At 49.4% G+C, this 18,636-nt stretch overlaps 1 protein-coding gene and 1 non-coding gene across 3 annotated transcripts in view; one reads left to right on the plus strand and one right to left on the minus strand.

Moving 5' to 3' along the window:
- Positions 1-18,636, minus strand: part of CATSPERG (cation channel sperm associated auxiliary subunit gamma) — a 35,045-nt gene that overhangs the window by 14,374 nt on the left and 2,035 nt on the right. For both annotated transcript variants that reach the window (XM_030822233.1, XM_030822232.1), the window contains exons 3-8: positions 12,280-12,424; positions 11,885-12,011; positions 11,636-11,708; positions 8,772-8,927; positions 2,920-3,091; positions 515-652 (exon numbers count right to left, since the gene is read on the minus strand). In XM_030822233.1, coding sequence (XP_030678093.1) covers positions 515-652; positions 2,920-3,091; positions 8,772-8,927; positions 11,636-11,708; positions 11,885-12,011; positions 12,280-12,424 — 811 coding nt within the window. The remainder of the gene's footprint in view (positions 1-514; positions 653-2,919; positions 3,092-8,771; positions 8,928-11,635; positions 11,709-11,884; positions 12,012-12,279; positions 12,425-18,636) is intronic.
- LOC115837439 lies at positions 6,265-6,364 on the plus strand. Its single transcript, XR_004032480.1, has one exon. It is a non-coding gene; the product is annotated as a small nucleolar RNA U13 (small nucleolar RNA).

An 18,636-nucleotide genomic window follows, 5' to 3' on the forward strand; every position in this document is an offset into this window, starting at 1 on the left:
TTTGTTTTGAGACAGGGTCTCACTCTGTTGCCCACGCTGGAGTGCAGTGGCGCAATCTCGGCTCACTGCAACCTTCATCTCCTGGGTTCAAGTGACTCTCCTGCCTCAGCCTCCTGAATAGCTGGGATTACAGGCGCCTGCCACCACGCCCATCTAACTTTTGTATTTTTAGTAGAGATGGGGTTTCACCATGTTGGCCAGGATGTTCTTGAACTCCTGACCTCAAGTGATCCACCTGCCTCAGCCTCCCAAAGTGCTGGGATTACAGGCATGAGCCACTGTGCCCAGCTCTTCTGCCCTTTAAAACCAAGTACATGATGAAAGATACATAACATACCCCCAAGCCCTACCCCTACAAAGGCATCCCTCCACCACCACCACCACCACCACCACCCTCAGCCTGGGGGCCCTCCTCAGGGCACATGGTGATGAGTGAGGGCTCAAGGTTAGAATCCTCGGAGGTGAGAGAGGGTATGGAGGAGTCCCTGGGGCTGACAGAGGCCCACACCCTTACCTCTGATGGTCCCGAAGTGTACATAACCCTCATGCTTGCCCGTGGTGAGGGCCATTATGTACTCAGAGCCGTTGCTATGGAAATACACAGGGCACAGCTTCTTGATGCACTCGCTGGCCAGGACACGAACCCAACTGCCTAGGGAAGTCAGCATGGGGCCTCAGACCCAGGTGGTTGGATCTGGGGCCTCCACCCCCGCCCACATCTCCCTGGCTTTAGTGAGCCTGTTATCTGTCCTCATGCTGAAGCACCTGTTCAGTGTGGTGTCAGGGAGCACCTGGCAGAGGGCACCCGCTGCCTTTGAGAAAATCCTCCTTGCTCACACTCTGTCCATGAGGGTCAGATTGGGCTGACACTTCCCTTGCACTCCCTTGGCCACAGTGATTAGCATGTGACCAAGCTGGCCAAATCAGAGGCAATATCAGCTTGCAATCAGCAACAAGATGCTCTTTTCTGGGGCTACTGAGGGGCATAAAAGTCTACAGTTGCTGGGCAGGGGCCTGAATCACCGTGGCATGCACAAGGAGGTCACTGTCTAACCGTGACAGTGACCCCCTGGTGCAGCCATTCCTGAAACCAACATGCTCCTGGGCTTTTCAGCCATGGAAGCCAATAAACACCCCTTTTCTTTGGCTTAAGCCAATTTGAATTTGGTTCCTCCCACTGTCAAAGTGCCCTAAGTAAGAAAGAGATAAAGCAAAGCTGCTGGGGACATGCATTCGCTTATGAAATGTAAGTTACAGTCCAATTCCAGTGACTCCGTAAGCTGACAGTTCTCACTGAGATGGCGGGAGAAACCAGAAGAAATAGGAGAGTTTTGGTGTCTTTTTTTTTTTTTTTTTTTTTTTTTTTTGAGACAGAGTCTCATTCTGTTGCCCAGGCTGGAGTGAAGTGGCACAATCTTGGCTCACTGCAGCCCCGCCTCCTGGGTACAAGCAATTCTTCTGCCTCAGCCTTCCGAGAAGCTGGGAGTACAGGCACACGCCACCACACCCAGCTAATTTTTGCATTTTTAGTAGAGATGGGGTTTCACCATATTGGCCAGGCTGGTCTCGAACTCCTGACCTCGTGATCTGCCCTCCCAAAGTGCTAGGATTACAGGTGTGAGCCACCACACCTGGCTTTTTTCTTTCTTTCTTTTTTTTTTTTGAGATGGCATCTTGCTCTGTCGCCCAAGCTGGAGTGCAGTGGCACGATCTCAGCTCACTGCAAGCTCTGCCTCCCGGGTTCAAGCAATTCTCCTGCCTCAGCCTCCCGAGTAGCTGGGACTACAGGCATGTGCCACCACGCCCAGCTAATTTTGCTAATTTTTTGTATTTTTAGTAGAGATGGGGTTTCACCGTGTTAGCCAGGCTGGTCTCGAACTCCTGACCTCGTGATCCACCTCCCTCAGTCTCCCAAAGTGCTGGGATTACAGGTGTGAGCTACCACGCCCAGCCACAGTATCATTTAAAGATTAAGTTGAATAGTCTCTCTTTTTCATCTCTCGCTTTTTCCTCTCTCTTTTTTTAAAACTGAGTCTCACTCTGTTGGCCAGGCTGGAGTGCAGTGGCGTGAACTCAGCTCACTGCAACCTCTGCTTCCTGGGTTCAAGCAATTCTCCTTTCTCAGCCTCCTGAGTAGCTGGAATAACAGGTGCCCACCACCACGCCCAGCTAATTTTTGTATTTTTAGTAGAGATGGGGTTTCACCAGGTTGGTCAGGCTGGCCTTGAACTCCTGACTTCAAGTGATCCACCCACCTCAGCCTCCCAAAGTGCTAGGATTACAGGCATGAGCCATCGCGCCCAGCTTTTTTTTTTTTTTTTTGAAACAGGGTCTTGCTCTGTTGCCTAGGCTAGAGTGCAGTGGTGTGATCATAGCTCACTGCAGCCTCAAACCCCTGGGTTCATGCGATGCCCCCTCCTGTCAGCCTCTTGAGTAGTCTGGCCTCCTGAGCCACTGTGCCTAGACTCTCTTTTTTCCTCTCCAATGAGTTTCCCTTGAGGCTTTGCCTATCTGTTTCTCCCTCTCCTCCCGCTCTGTCTTTCTGACTTGCCATGCCCCTCTCCCTCTGACTTTCTCTCTCCCCATCTGGTCTGTCTTGGTATGTCCTTCTGCCACTGTGTGTGGGCACACGCGTGTGTCTGCCTCTCTCTACTTCCCTTTACTCTCACACCCTCTCTTCTCACAGCTGCTCACAATTCCCAGGAGGGTCTGGGTGGAAACCTCATCCCAGCAAAAAAAAAAAAAAAAAAAAAAAAGGGCAAGGCAAGGCCCATTAGGGGTGGGCAAGGGTGATTTGGGGCCTTGGCAAGCTCCTTCCCCACTGCCTCACCCACAGCAATTCCAGCCCCCAGGTACCTTCAGTGGAGAGGTTCACCAGGGTGCCCTCCCCAGGTGTGGGTCCAGCCACAGCACACTCACCACTGCCACGGTTTCTCTCATAGAGTGTGGTATAGGTGCCTGTAAAATAGTAGACCAGCTGGTTCTGCCGAATGAAGAGGGTGCTCTCGGTGGCAATAGTGTCATAGATGGTGGCCGTGAAGCCAGAATGGGGGCAGTAGAAGGAGCCCACCCAGCAACTGTCAATGCTTAGCTGCAGGGGAGCAGAGGCTAGTGGTGAGCAGGTAGCCTTGGCCTCAGCCCCCATGTCCTGCCTTGGGGGTAAGCTCCTGCTCTGACAGCTGCTTGGGAGGGACACACGTAGCTGCCCCAGGGCACTCTCCCTGCTCACCCTGCAGCAGCACCTTGGTAGCCAAACCTCCCCCATATGGACCAGAGAAGCAGGTGACCCAGGCCTGAGCCAGTTCAGGCTTCGTGTGCCCCCTGGAGTTGGGCAGCGCACAGCATGCTCAACGGTCCTTGTGCCCTTGGCTACAGTCAGGGTTATACCTACATGGATACAACACCCCATGCTCGCCCCAAGGGACATTTTTTTTAAAGGCTGGATCTGGCTCTGTCACCCAGGCTGGAGTGGTATGATCATAGCTCACTGCAGCTTCAAATTCCTGGGCTCGAACGATCCTCTCACCTCAGTCTACTGGGTAGCTGGCATGACAGGTGCTCACCACCATGCCTAGCTAATTTTTTTATTTTTATTTTTGTAGAGGTGAGGTCTCGCTATGTTACCTAGGCTGGTCTTGAACTCCTGGGCTCAAGCAATCCTCCCACCTCAGCCTCTCGAGTAGCTGGGACTACAGGTGCTTGCCACCATTCCCAGCTAATTTTTTTTTTTTTTTTTTTTGAGGCGGAGTCTCGCTCTGTCGCCCAGGTTGGAGTGCAGTGGCGTGATTTCGGCTCACTGCAAGCTCTGCCTCCCAGGTTCACGCCATTCTCCTGCCTCAGCCTCCCAAGTAGCTGGGACTACAGGCGCCTACCACCAGGCCCAGCTAATTTTTTGTATTTTTAGTACAGACGGGGTTTCACCGTGTTAGCCAGGATGGGCTCGATCTCCTGACCTCGTGATCCACCCGCCTCAGCCTCCTAAAGTGCTGGGATTACAGGTGTGAGCCACTGCACCCGGCCTCCCAGCTAATTAAAATAAATAAATAACTGTGTAGATGGGAGTCTCGCTATGTTGCCCTGGTCTTGAACTCCTGGCTTCAATCAGTCCTCCCACCTCAGCCTCATTGGAAAGTTCTGACTCATTTAATTCACTAGGCATCATGTTGGGCATGGTGATTGTGTTGGTTTTGTTGGGGTGGAAGAGACCTGAGCTGTACCAAGTGGAAGGAATCTTGTGACTTTGGGGATGTGGGGATTCTTGGGAAAGATCTTTCCCACTGAATGTGGGCTTGAGAAAATGCAGCCTCTGTAGTCTTCAGTTCCAGAAAACAGAACCATTTTTTGTTTGTTTTTTGAGATAGGATCTCACTCTGTCACCCAGGTTGGAGTGCAGTGGCACAATCCTGGCTCACTGCAACCTCTGCCTCCCGGGTTCAAGCGATTATCTTGCCTCAGCCTCCCGAGTAGCTCGGATTACAGGTGCCCATCACCATGCCTGGCTAATTTTTGTATTTTTAGTAGAGACGGGGTTTCACCATGTTGGCCAGGCTGGTCTCAAATTCACAGGCTCACGTGATCTGCTCACCTTGGCTTCCCAAAATGTTGGGATTACAGGCCTGAGCCACCGCACCCAGCCAACAGGACTGTTTTGAGCATCAAGTCAATACAGAGGAATGTGGCTGAGTGCCTGTAATCCTAGCACTTTGGAGGCTGAGACAGGTGGATTGCTTGAGGCCAGGAGTTCAAAACCAGTCTGGCTAACATGGTGAAATCCCATCTCTACTAAAAATACAAAATATTGGCTGGACATGGTGACACGTGCCTGTAATCCTAGCTACTTGGGAGGCTGAGGCAAGAGAATTGCTTGAACCCAGGAGGCAGAGGTTGTAGTGGGCCAAAATTGCACCACTGCACTCCAGCCTGGGTGACAAGAGTGAAACTCCATCTCAAAAAACAAACAAACAAACAAAAAACAGAGGAATGTGGTCCAAGAGATGAAGCGAGAAACCCCATCTCAGTGATACTGTTTGAAATCCTGGGCCAAGCAGAGCCCGAAGTCCTGAATTTTTTTGTCTCATGAACCAATAAATTTTCTTCTCCACTTTCAGGAGATGGCTAGTGAAGCTCTCAAACCCATTTCCCCATATTTTTTGGTGATTGAGTTTAGCTTGGCATGTACCACCCAGTGTCCCTTGCAGTTGGATGTAGCCAGGTGACCCCTTCTCACTAGTGGAATGTCAGTGGAAATGAAGTTTGTTTAAAAGAAAATGGCTTGCCCTCTACTTCTGCTCCTCCCCTTTCCCAGTGGCTGCCATCATACAGAGGCCAACACCTTGAGCCCAGGGGATGGTGAAGAGAGAAAATGGAAGGAACAAGGTTCTTCATCTCTGGACTGTTATGAGAATGAGCAATGGCCGGGTGCGGTGGCTCACACCTGTAATCCCAACACTTTGGGAGGCCAAGGCGGGCAGATCATTTGAGGTCAGGAGTTTGAGACCAGCCTGGCCAACATGGCAAAACTCCATCTCTACTAAAAATACAAAAATCAGCCAGGTGTGGTGGTGGGTGCCTGTAATCCCAGCTACTCGGGAGGCTGAGGCAGAAGAATCACTTGAACCTATGAGGCGGAGGTTGCAGTAAGCCGAGATTGCACCACTGCATTCCAGCCTGGGCAGCAGAGTGAGACTCTGTCTCAAAAAAAAAAAAGAAAGAAAGAAAGAAAGAAAAAAAGAGAATGAGCAACAGTCTCTATTTAAGTAATTCCCTTCCAGGGTCTCTTTGTTACAGGATCTATACCTGGACCCCAACCATGAGCCAGGGGAGGATCTGTTTCCTGAGGGCAGTGTGGAAGGGAGTGGTGGAGAGAGACAGGAGCAGGGAAGAGAGGAGACAAAGAGATGAGGCCATCAGGGAGAAATCTCCTTGGTTAGAGAACAAGAATAAGGCCGGGCACGGTGGCTCATGCCTGTAATCACAGCACTTTGGGAGGCCAACGCAGGAGGATGGCTTGAGGTCAGGAGTTCAAGACCAAGCTGGGCAACATGGCAAAACCTCATCTTTACCAAAAATACAAAAATTAGCTAGGCATGGTGATATGTGCCTGTAGTCCCAGCTACTAGGGAGGCTCAGGTAGGAGGATAGCTTGAACCCAGGAGGTGGAGGCTGCAATGGGTCAAGATTGCACCACTGAACTCCAGCCTGGGTAACAAAGTGAGACCATGACAAAAAGAAAAAAAAAAAAAAGAACTAAAACAGGATCATAGGATCTTCTTGTAGTTTCTAAGTGTGGTGATTGGGTTTTCACCGTCATGAGATGTGTCTCCCTCAAGCCTTGTTATGGTGTCGGCCCATTACCTGTCGGACATGAAATAAAAACAAACCCAGGGCTTATTTTGGAGTGATGGAAATTTTTTGGAAGTAGATAGTGGTGGTGGTTGCATAATATTGTGAATGAACCAGATGCCACTGATGTTCACTTTAAAATGGTTAAATTTATGGATTTCACTTCAATAAGTTAAAAAAAAATAAGGAACAAGAATTTGGATGCCTGAATTTAAATTGAACTTGTTTTCATTCCTATGAATATAAACACCTTCTCTATGACCAGGCGCGATGGCTCATGCCTGTAATCCCAGCACTTTGGGAGGCTGAGGTGGGTGGATCACTTGAGGTCAGGAGCTCGAGACCAGCCTGGCCAACATGGTGAAACCCCATCTGTATTAAAAATACAAAATTAGCTGGGTGTGGTGATGCGCGCCTGTAGTCCTAGCTACTTGGGAGGCTGAGGCAGGAGAATCACTTGAACCCAGGGGGTGGAGGTTGCAGTGAGCTGAGATCACACCATTGCACTCCAGCCTGGGCAACAAGAGTGAAATTCCATCTCAAAAAAAAAAAAAAAAAAAAAGTCTGTGGAAATTGGCCAGGCACGGTGATCCCAGCACTTTGGGGGGCCTAGATGGGAGAATTGCTTAAGGGCAGGAGTTTGAGACCAGCCTGGGCAACATAGTGAGACCGTGTCTCTACAAACAATTTTTAAAAATTAGCCAGGTAAGGTGGCGCATGCCTGTAATACCAGCTACTTGGTAGACTGAGGCAGGAGGATCGTTTAAGTCCAGGAGTTGGAGGCTGCAGTGAGCTATGATCACACCAGTGCACTCCAGCCTCGGCGACGAGCAAAATCCTGTCCCTTTTTTTTTTTTTAAAGTTTATGTAAATTAAACAATGTCTGAATAGACTTGGCTCAGAACAGAGAAAGCTGACACAGGACAGGAATATGGTCCACAAACTGAACAAATTCCACATAAGCAGGAATTCAGAACCAGAGGGGGTCAGGAGAATACTAATCCACGTGGGATCCTCAGAAATCGTGAGTAGGACTTTTGACCTTGATGGGAGGAGGTTAAGGCAATCTTTTTTTTTTTTTTTTTTTTGAGACAGAGTCTTGCTCTATCGCCCAGGCTGGAGTACAGTGGTACGATCTTGGCTCACTGCAACTTCCGCCTCCCAGATTCAAGCAATTCTCCAGCCTCAGCCTCCTGAGTAGCTGGGATTACAGGTGCCTGCCACCATGCCTGGCTAATTTTTGTACTTTTAGTAGAGACAGGGTTTCACCATGTTGCCTAGGCTGGCCTGAACTCCTGACCTCAGGTGATCCACCCGCCTCGGCCTCCCAAAGTGCTGGGATTACAGGCGTGAGCCACTGCACCCGGCTGTGGGTGCACTTCTTAAAGCCAGTTCTCTGGGTAAACCAACCTGGCTTGGCGTTCTCCTGTAGCTGCACTAATTCCAACATAGTTCTGTCGCTGAAGCCAAAAGATCCTTACTTCAGACACTCCCTCCCTACTCTGGGATAATATAGGCTCTCAATGCCTAATAAGAAACCCTTGGGCAGAGATGTATATTGCAATGCAGAATTTTCCAGAGTGTAGAAGGTAATGGCACATATATATCATTGGTTATGGAAGCTATTAACTTTTTTTTTTTTTTTTGAGATGGAGTCTGGCTCTGTTGCCCAGGCTGGAGTGCAGTGGCACGATCTCAGCTCACTGCAAGCTCTGCCTCACGGCTTCACGCCATTCTCCTGCCTCAGCCTCCTGAGTAGCTGGGATTACAGGTGCCCGCTACCACGCCTGGTTTTTTTTTTTTTTTTTTTTTTTTTTTTTTGAGACAGGGTCTCGATCTCTCTCCCAGGCTAGAGTGCAGCGGTGTGATCATAGCTCACTGCAGCCTCGAAGTCCCAGGCTCAAGCAATCCTCCTGCTTCAGCCTTCTGAGCAGCTGAGACTACAGACTCATGCCACCACCCCTGGCTAAGTTTTGTATTTTTGGTAGAGATGGAGTCTCACTATGTTGTCCAGGCTGGTCTCGAACTTCTGCTCTCAAGCGATTCTCCTACCTCAGCCTCCCAAAGTGCTGGGATTATAGGCATGAGCCTCTGCACCTGGCCAGAAACTATTAACTTATATCATCCTCACAACAATCCTATGAAGTAAATATAAATATTACTCCCATGTTACAAATGGGAATCTGAAGACCAGGTCATTGAACTGCCAGGTCCAGGGTCAGGCAGCCAGGAGGTGGCAGAACCAGGGTTTGAACCTAGGCCCTCTGGCTGTAGAATCTTGTGTTTTTTCTTCATGCTATCTGCCTCTCATGGGGACTGATGTGTCTTTGGGGACTTCTTCTACAGCCCCAGGCCCCCACCCTATTTCAGGGGCTGAGGCCCAGCTCCCTCCAAGACACCCCACCCACCATCTGCCCCACACCGTTCACCTCCACGAGAGAGAAGTCCTTGAAGCTGGTGTCGGTCATCAGGATGTACTTCTCATTGGGAATGCCTCCCAGGATGAGCACAGGTGACTGGTCCACAGTGTGCCACAAGGGCCTTGATGAGACACCCACAAAGTACCGGGGCATCAGGTCGAAGAGCTGCCAAGGAGGGACAGGAGGGACGCCAACACTCCTGCCACTCTCCTGAGGCTCCATCTCATTTAGGTCCAAGGCCTGACCTGGACCTACAAGGCCCCACGTGATTTGTCCTTCTCACTTCCTTGACTTCAGTCCTAACCATTCTCCCCCTCGCTCCCTCTCTCCCAGCCACACGGCCTCTTCTCTGCTTCTCAGACCTCCCAGGAACACACCCACCTCAGGGCCTCTGTTTCTCCTGATGAAATGCTGTTTATCCTGATGAACTGCTCTTCCCTTAGTATCCATGCGATTCTCTCCTTGGAAGCTTAACCTTCTCAATGAGGCCTTTCTTGACCATCCTATTAAATATTGCACTCTCCTTCTGCACAGACCCAACTCCCGTTGCCCTGTTCCGTTTCTCTCCAGAGCACTTACCACCCTTTACCCTACTACGGAATTCACTTGACTTTCACAGTTTGCCGGTTTGCCATCTGTCTCCCCCACTAGAGTGTCAACTCCAGGAGGGCAGAGATTTGGGTCTGTGTGTTCACTGCTGTGTCCCCATGATGCAACAACATGTGCTCAGTAAGTGCCTGCTGAGTGACTGCATGAATGAATGGGTGAATGCATCGGGATTAAGAATATGGGTATGAGGCCAGGCGTGGTGGCTCATGCCTGTAATCCCAGCACTTTGGGAGGCTGAGGCAGGTGGATCACCTGAGGTTGGGAGTTCAAGACCAGCCTGCCAACATGGAGAAACCCCATCTCTAATAAAAATACGAAAAAAAAATTAGCTGGGTGTGGTGGCACATGCCTATAATCCCAGCTACTCAGGAGGCTGAGGTAGGAGAATTGTTTGAATCCAGGAGGCAGAGGTTGCAGTGAGCTGAGATCACGCCACTGCACTCCAGCCTGGGCAACAAGAGCGAAACTCTGTCTCAAAAAAAAAAAAAATTGAATATGGGCATGGGCTGGGCACAGTGGCTCACACCTGTAATCCTGGCACTTTGGGAGACCAAGGTAGGCGGTTCACTTGAGCCCCGGAGTTTGAGACCACCCTGGCAACATGGTAAAACCCTGCCTCTACTAAAAATACAAAAACTGAATTGAGAGTATCACCTGAGCCTGACAAGGTCATTCCCCTGCACTCCAGCCTGGGTGACAGAGTGAGGCCTTGTCTCTACAAAAAATAAAAAAATTATTAGCTGGGCGTGGTGATGGGCACCTGTAATCCCAGCTACTTGGGAGGCTGAGGCAGGAGAATTGCTTGAACCCAGGAGGCGGAGGTTACAATGAGGCAAGATCATACCACTGCACTCTAGCCTGGGTGACACAGCGAGACTCTGTCTCAAAAATAATAATAATAATAATAATAATAATGATAATTAATTTAAAAATTAGCTGGATATGGTGGTATATGCCTGTGGTCCCAGCTACTAGGGAGGCTGAGGTGGGAGTATTGCTTGAGCCCAGAAGGTCAAGTCTGCAGTGAGCCATGATTGCACCACTGCACTCCAGCCTGGATGACAGAGTGAGGCCCTGTCTCAAAAAAATATATATATGTGTGTGTATATGTGTGTGTGTGTGTGTGTATGTATGTACAGGTATGCACATATATATATGTACAGGTATGCACACATATATATGTACAGGTATGCACATATATATATGTACAGGTATGCACCTATATATGTACAGGTATGCACCTATATATGTACAGGTATGCACATATATATATGTACAGGTATGCACCTATATATTATATATATGTACAGGTATGCACACATATATATGTACAGGTGTGCACACATATATGTACAGATGTGTACCTATATATGTACAGGTGTGTACCTATATATGTACAGGTATGCACCTATATATATGTACAGGTATGCACCTATATATGTACAGGTATGCACATATATATATGTACAGGTATGCACACATATATATGTACAGGTGTGCACACATATATGTACAGGTGTGTACCTATATAGGTACAGGTGTGTACCTATATATGTACAGGTGTGCACCTATATATGTACAGGTGTGCACCTATATATATGTACAGGTGTGCACCTATATATGTACAGTATGCACACATATATATGTACAGGTGTGCACACATATATGTATTTATTTTTTGTGTTTTTTAGTGTGCCTATATTTGTATCACTTTATTTATTATATATGTACAGGTATGCACACTATATATGTACAGGTGTGCACATATACATTATATATGTACAGGTGTGTACCTATATATGTACAGTTGCTATATATTGTATCACATATATATGTACAGGTTGCACCATATATGTACAGGTGTGCACACATATATATGTACAGGTGTGTACCTATATATTATTGTACTATATTTCATGTTATATATATGTACAGGTGTGCACCTATATATATGTACAGGTGTGTACATATATATATGTACAGGTATGTATAGGAGTCAGATAACTTCAAGACTCCTTCCATGCTGAGGGACTATGAGAAAATGGTTCCATCCCTTTGGGACCTCAGTTTTCTCCTCTTTATAATGGAGTATGTGAGAGTACGTCCCCTTGACGGGTCACTGGGGAGATTAATGGGATCTTCACGTGGGGCCTGGCATGAAGTTGGTGCTCCCTAAATGGGATCTGCTGCTTGTCTGGGAAGTAACCAGGGCATCAGCCTAAGGCCCAGACCATTGTCTTTTTCCGCTGCCCAGATTCCCTCACCTCCTCTCCCACAGTGAATTGGATGTTATTGTCCTGGTCTCTCTTCAGGAAGCCATTGATATTCACCTGGAACCTAGCAGCAGGTGCAGGACATGCGCAGGTGAGGTCCCAGTGTCAGGGGTTCCACAGCTTGTAGCTGCCTCTCCTCTCCCCATTCTCTCCCTTGGATCTCCCACTGGCTCCTCTGGGGACCCTGGGGTGAGGAATTCCCCCGGAGTCCACCCCGGCCCCCGTCTTGGGAAAGGGTACCTTTTATCTGGAATGAAGGTCCCCAGGCCATTGCTGCTGACGTCCACACGCATGACCACACTGCCATTCTTGATGGGCATGGGCGTGTACCAGCTCATGCTACACACTTCCTCTGCCACACACGGCTCTGCAGGGAGGCCCTGGGTACTGAAACTGCTGGGGCCTCCCAATGGCTGGTTCCAGGCCCCAGACCACACTGGGATCTCCCCACAACTCCCCATACCTGCCTCCACGCCACGGGTCCCACTGGGGCCTCTGTGTGGCCCCTCTAGGCCATGGAATGTGCTGAGCTCCTGCCCTTCACATACCCTCCTCAGATCATGGCCCCACAGAGGCCCCCAGCAAACCCCACACCCCTGCCAGGCTGTGACCCCTCCCGCCTCACCCAGGCCCACCTTTGCTGCGGAAGGGGGCAGCCTCCATCTGGATCTGCAGCTGCTCCATCTTCCAGCGGTAGAAGTTGACTGGGGACTGGAAGGTGACCAGCACCAGGGGCTTTAGCCCCGTCAGGTGGCCCATGCGCACCAGGTCCTCAGAGGGCTGAGGGTGAGATGGCCCCACAAGTGTGTCCTTATGGTAGCCTCTGGGTGCCCCCTGCCTTGAGCCCGCCTCTAACAGTCTGTCTCCTGGGCTGTCTGGGGGCAGCACACTGTCCACCATGTGATGGTCAGAGGACATGGTCTAGGTTTGGGGCTTGGATGGGGGATGGGCCAGCCTAGGAGGCGACAGAGGGGCAAGGGGCTGTGGAGGGAGTCAGAGGCCTTCCTGGAGGAGATGACTCCAGAGCCAGTGTCTGCAGACAGAATGTGCATGTAGGGAATACACAGGGAAGGGCAGCATGGGATGAACAAAACTGTGCAGGTGGGAAGGAAGCTGGGAAGGTGGGAGGGATGTGGCACCCAGGGTGCTGCTTTCCACTCCAGGGATTCCCAGTTCCAGGCTTAAAAAAAAAAAAAAAAAAAAAATTAGAGAGATGAGGTCTCACTACATTGCCCAGGCTGGTCTTGAACTCCTGGTCTCAAGTGAGCCTCCCACCTTGGCCTCCCAAGTGCTGGCATTAAAGGCGTGAGCCATCTCATCCAGCCCCCAGTCTCACTCTTGAGGTGGGCTTCCACCCTCTCTGCAGCAGACTTTCTGCCACCTATGCAAGTCAGAGGACAGCCAGGTTCTGGGCCTGGAGCTTGGGGTGAGGGTAGGATGGGGCGGTTACACAGGAAGGGACTGAGGACGAGGGTGACAGGGCATGCCTGGACAACCTCCCAGGGATGTGGGATCCTGGCTGGATAGAAAAGGGTGGGGGGCGCTTAGAGTAGAAATGGGAGAAGAGGAGAAGGATGTTTCAGGCATGCGGACCAGCACCAGTGAAGGCCAAGAGGCATCCCCGAAAGAAGGCGGCACTCAGGCCACCAAGGGCAGGCCTTGGTTGCTGTGGGACCAGGGCGAGGGATTTACCAGATCCAGCCACCTGTGCACAGCCCTTCATCGAGAGGGCTGACTTTCTTTGCCAGGCTCCTTTCTTTTCCCTTTTTTTTTTTTAAGAAGGAGTCTCACTCTGTCGCCCAGGCTACAGTGCAGTGGCATGATCTCGGCTCACTGCAGCCTCTGTCTCCTGGGTTCAAGTGATTTTCCTGCCTCAGCCTCCTGAGTAGCTGGGACTACACGCGTGCAACACCATGCCCAGCTAATTTTTGTATTTTTAGTAAAGACAAGGTTTCACCATGTTGTCCAGGCTGGTCTCAAACTCCTGACCTCAACTGATCTGCCCGCTTCGGCCTCCCAAACTGCTGGGATTACAGGCCTAAGCCACCACGCCTTTCTTTCTTTGAAAATTGTTTAATTTTTGTAAAGACAGAGTCTACTCTGTTGCCCAGGCTGGCTATTTCTGTAATTTATTTATTTATTTATTTTTTACATGGGACAGGGTCTTGCTATGTTGGCCAGGTTGGTCTTGAACTCTTGGCCTCAAGCAGTCCTCCAGCCTTAGCCTCCTAAAGTGCTAGGATTACAGGTGTAAGCCACTGCACCTGGCCTTTCTTTTTTTTTTTTTTTTTTTTAAGATAAGGTCTTGTTCTGTTGCCCAGCCTGGAGTGCAGTGGTGCCATCACAGCTCACTGTGACCTCCACCTCTCCCAGACTTCAGCAATCCTCTTGCCTCAGCCTCCAAAATAGCTGGGACTACAGGTACCGCTACCATGCCTGGCTAATTTTGTTATTTTTATTTTTTTCCCGAGGTGGAGTTTCGCACTTGTTGCCCAGATTGGAGTACAAGGGCGCCATCCCAGTTCATTGCACCCTTCGCCTCCCAGGTTCAGGCGATTCTCCTGCCTCAGCCTCCCGAGTAGCTGGGATTACAGGCATGCACCACTACGCCCAGATAATTTTTGCATTTTTAGTAGAGATGGGGTTTCACCATGTTGGTCAGGCTGGTCTGGAAATCCTGACCTCGGGTGATCCACTCACCCTGGCCTCCCAAAGTGCTGGGATTACAGGCATAAGCCACCATGCCTGGCCCAATTTTTTAATTTTTTTTTGTAGAGATAGGGTCTCCCTATGTTATCCAGGCTGGTCTTGAATTCTTGGGCTCAAGCAATCTCTCCCCCGCCTCCCAAAATGCTGGGATTATAGGTATGAGCCACCACACCCAGCACCAGGCTTCTTTCAATCCTGTCAACTACACCTGTCCCTGGCCCTGCCTGAGTTCCCATTGCAGAGGAGGAGGTACTAGTGGGGCAGGGACCTCCTTCCTGTGAGGATGACAGTAGCCACTAACACCCTGGTCCTGTCCCAGTCATCTCCTGCCTGGGCAATGCAGCAGCCTCCTCCTTGTCTCACTGCTCCCGCCCTGCTCCCCCAACAACAGGAGGGAGCCAGTGAAGCCTGGAATCAGATCGCATCCCTCCTCTGCATAGGGCCCTCTCAGGCTCTGTCTCAGAGTAAAAGCCAAGTCCTCACCATGGCCCATCAAGCCCAAAAAACCTTCCCCCATCACCTCCCTGACCTCTCCTCCTCCACTCCCTCTCACTCACTCTGCTCCAGCCACGAAGTCCTCTTCATAGTTTCTCACACATGCTGACCTCTTTCCTACTTCTGGGCCATCGTGCTGGCTCTTCCCTCAGCCTGGAAAGCTTTGCCTGGCTCTCCTAACAGTCCCCACTTTTTATCATTTGAGTCTCTGCTCAGGCCTCTCCAGAGTTCTCTCAGACCTTCTCCAACCACCCCCACTAAAACAGTGCCCCCTCCTTTCTAACATATTACCTCATTTTATTCTTTGCATTTATTAATACTACTCTCAGAAATTCTTTCATGCCAGCCTTAGGCAACATAGTGAGACCCTGTCTAATTGAAAGTCCACTGGTGTGATGGCCCGAGCCTGTAGTCCCTGCTACTTGGGAGGCTGAGGCAGGAGGATCACTTGGGCCCAGGAGGTCGAGGCTGCAATGAGCTATGATCAAGCCACTGCACTTCAGCCTGGGTGACAGCGCAAGACCCTGTCTCTAAAAAAAAAAAATTATTGGCCGGGCGCGGTGGCTCACACCTATAATCCCAGCACTTTGGGAGGCTGAGGCAGGTGGATTACCTGAGGTCGGGAGTTCAAGACCAGCCTGACCAACATGGAGAAACCCCGTCTCTACTAAAAATACAAAATTAGCCGGGCAGTGTGGTACATGCCTGTAATCCCAGCTACTTGGGAGGCTGAGGCAGAAGAATCGCTTGAACCCAGGAGGCGGAGGTTGCGGTGAGCCGAGATCGCGCCATTGCACTCCAGCCTGGACAACAAGAGCGAAATTCCATCTCAAAAAAAATAAAACAAAAACAAAATTATTATTTCTTTCTTTCTTTCTTTCTTTTTTTAACACGGAGTCTTGCTCTGTCACCCAGGCTGGAGTGCAGTGGCACGATCTCAGCTCACTGCAAGCTCCGCCTCCTGGGTTCACACCATTCTCCTCCCTCAGCCTCCCGAGTAGCTGGGACTACAGGCGCCCGCCACCACGCCCAGGTAATTTTTTGTATTTTTAGTAGAGATGGGGTTTCACTGTGTTAGCCAGGATGGTCTTGATCTCCTGACCTTGTGATCCGCCCGCCTTGGCCTCCCAAAGTGCTGGGATTACAGGCGTGAGCCACCGCGCCCGGCCTATTATTTCATTTTTAATGCATTTACTTGCTGATTATCTGCCTCCCCAGACAACTGAATCCACAAGAAAACCTGACCATTTTATTCACCATTGTATCACCTTCAGTAAAAGGGGGGCCTAATTCACAGTGGGTGTTGAGTGAATAGGAAAAGGTATTATTCCCACATGGAGCCTTTTCTATGAGCCAGGTACTGTGCATGCTTTACACATATTTAATCACTATATGATTGTTACCATACCCTTGTTAACGATGAGAAAACTTTGGCACAGACAGGTTAAGTAACTTGCCTGAGAACACATAGCTATTATGTGCTTGGCTTCAGAGCCCAAACAATTAACTATAGCCAAAACAATCTAGAAAAAGAGGAACAAAGTTGGAGGACTCAAACTTCCCCATTTGAAAACTTACTACAAAGCTACAGTAATTGAGGTGTAGGCCGGGCACAGTGGCTCACACCTGTAATCCCAGTACTTTGGGAGGCCGAGGCCAGTGGATCACTTGAGATCAGCAGTTTGAGACCAGCCTGGCCAACGTGGTGAAACCCTGTCTCTATTAAAAATACAAAAATTAGCCGGGCGTGGTGGTGCACATCTGTAGTCCCAGCTACTTGGGCATCTGAGGCAGGAGAATCGCTTGAACTCAGAATGTGCAGGCTGTAGTGAGCCGAGATCACGCCACTGCACTCCAGCCTGGGTGATAGAGTGAGACCCTGTCTCAAATAAAAAAAATAAATAAATTAAAAAAAAACTTTGTGGTACTGGCATATGAATAGGCATTTAGAGCAATGAATTATTGAGAAATCAATTCATTTAGAGTAGAATTGAATCCAGAAATAAACCCTTATATTTATATTCAATTGATTTTTGACAAAGGTGCCAAGAGAATTCAGTGGGGAAAGAATAATCTCAACAGGCCAGGCATGGTGGCTCATGCCTGTAGTCCCAGCACTTTGGGAGGCCAAGGCAGGTGGATCACCTGAGATCAGGAGTTCGAGACCAGCCTGGCCAACATGGTGAAACCCTGTCTCTACTAAAATATAAAAATTAGCCAGGCATGGTGGCGCATGCCTGTAATTCCTGCTACTCAGGAGGCCGAGGCAGGAGAATCGCTTGAACCTGGGAGGTGGAGGTTGCAGTGAGCCAAGATCACGACACTTGCACTCCAGCCTGGATGGCAGAACGAGATTCTGTCTCAAAAAAAAAAAAGAATAATCTCACCAAATGGTACTGAGACAACTGGATATGCACATGTAAAAGCTTGGACCTCACACCATATACAAAAATTAACTCAAAATGGATGAAAGACCTAAATGTAAGAACTAAAACTAAAAATCTCTTAGAAGAAAATATGAGTAAGTCTTCATGATCTTTAGTTAGGCAAGGCCTTTGTAAATGACACAAAAAACACAAGCAAAAAAAAAGAAAAAATTTATAAACTGGGCTTCACCAAAATTAAAAACTTTAATTCCTGCTACTCAGGAGGCTGAGGCAGGAGAATCACTTAGGACCCAGGAGGCAGAGACTGCAGTGTGCCGAGATCGTGCCAATGCACTCCAGCCTGGGCAACAGAGTGTTAGGAGAAGCGGAAGCAGGGCTTGCATGTCTGACATAATGTAAAAGAGTCTTGGAACATGTCCGGGGTCCAGGGTCTAAAACCCCTTGTGGCCTTTAGAACACCAAGCTCTGTGCTAAAGGGCGGTCAGGCTACCCTGATGCACCATAATCTAAGCTCAGGGCATAAAATCCCTCGTGGGTTGGATAGAATCCAGGGCCCGTGGCTCTGGAATGTGTCTAGACTTGCTGGCTCCTTGCACTCCCAGGATTGATTGTATCTTGAGTTAAAAGAACCTGCTCTCCATTATCTCAAGTAGCAGAGCAAATGCTAAACCATCACAGCTTTAAATCATGTGCTTAATACATCGCATCCTTTTGACCTCCACATTCTCACCACCTGTTTCTTTGTTGGATTACCAATAAATAGGGCGGGCTCCCAGAGCTCGGGGCCTTAGCAGCCTCCATACACTAGCAATGGCCCCCTGGTCCCACTTTACTTTTCTCTCTCAAACTGTCTTTTTCTCAATCCTTTGACTCTGCCGGACTTCGTTGCCCTCCCCCCCCGCCGACCTGGTGCTGGGTCTGATCACCCCAACAACAGAGTGAGACTGCATCTCAAAAATAAATTAATTAATTAACGAAAATAAAGACAGGGTCTCACTCTGTCATCCAGGCCAGAGTGTAGTGGCATGATCACAGTTCCCTGCAGCCTCAACCTCCTAGGCTCATTATGATGATCCTGCCTTAGCATTTCTACAGGTGTGAGCCACCATGCCCAGCCAAATTCACCTAGGCTAGTCTTGAACTTCTGGATGCAAGTGATCCTCCCGTGCTGGTGTGGTGGCGTACAACTAGTCCAGCTATTCAAGAGGCTGATGCAGAAGGTTCACTTGAGCCCAGGAGGTCAAGGCTGCACTGAGCTGTGATTTCACCATTGCACTCCAGCCTGGGTAACAGAGTGAGACCCTGCCTCAGAAAAATAACAAAAATAACAATGGTGAATTTTATGGTGTGTGAATTATATATATGGTAAACTCCTACTCATAGCTTTAAAAACCTGGAACA

Source organism: Nomascus leucogenys, chromosome 11 (assembly GCF_006542625.1).
Source record: "Nomascus leucogenys isolate Asia chromosome 11, Asia_NLE_v1, whole genome shotgun sequence".
Lineage (NCBI taxonomy): Eukaryota > Metazoa > Chordata > Mammalia > Primates > Hylobatidae > Nomascus > Nomascus leucogenys.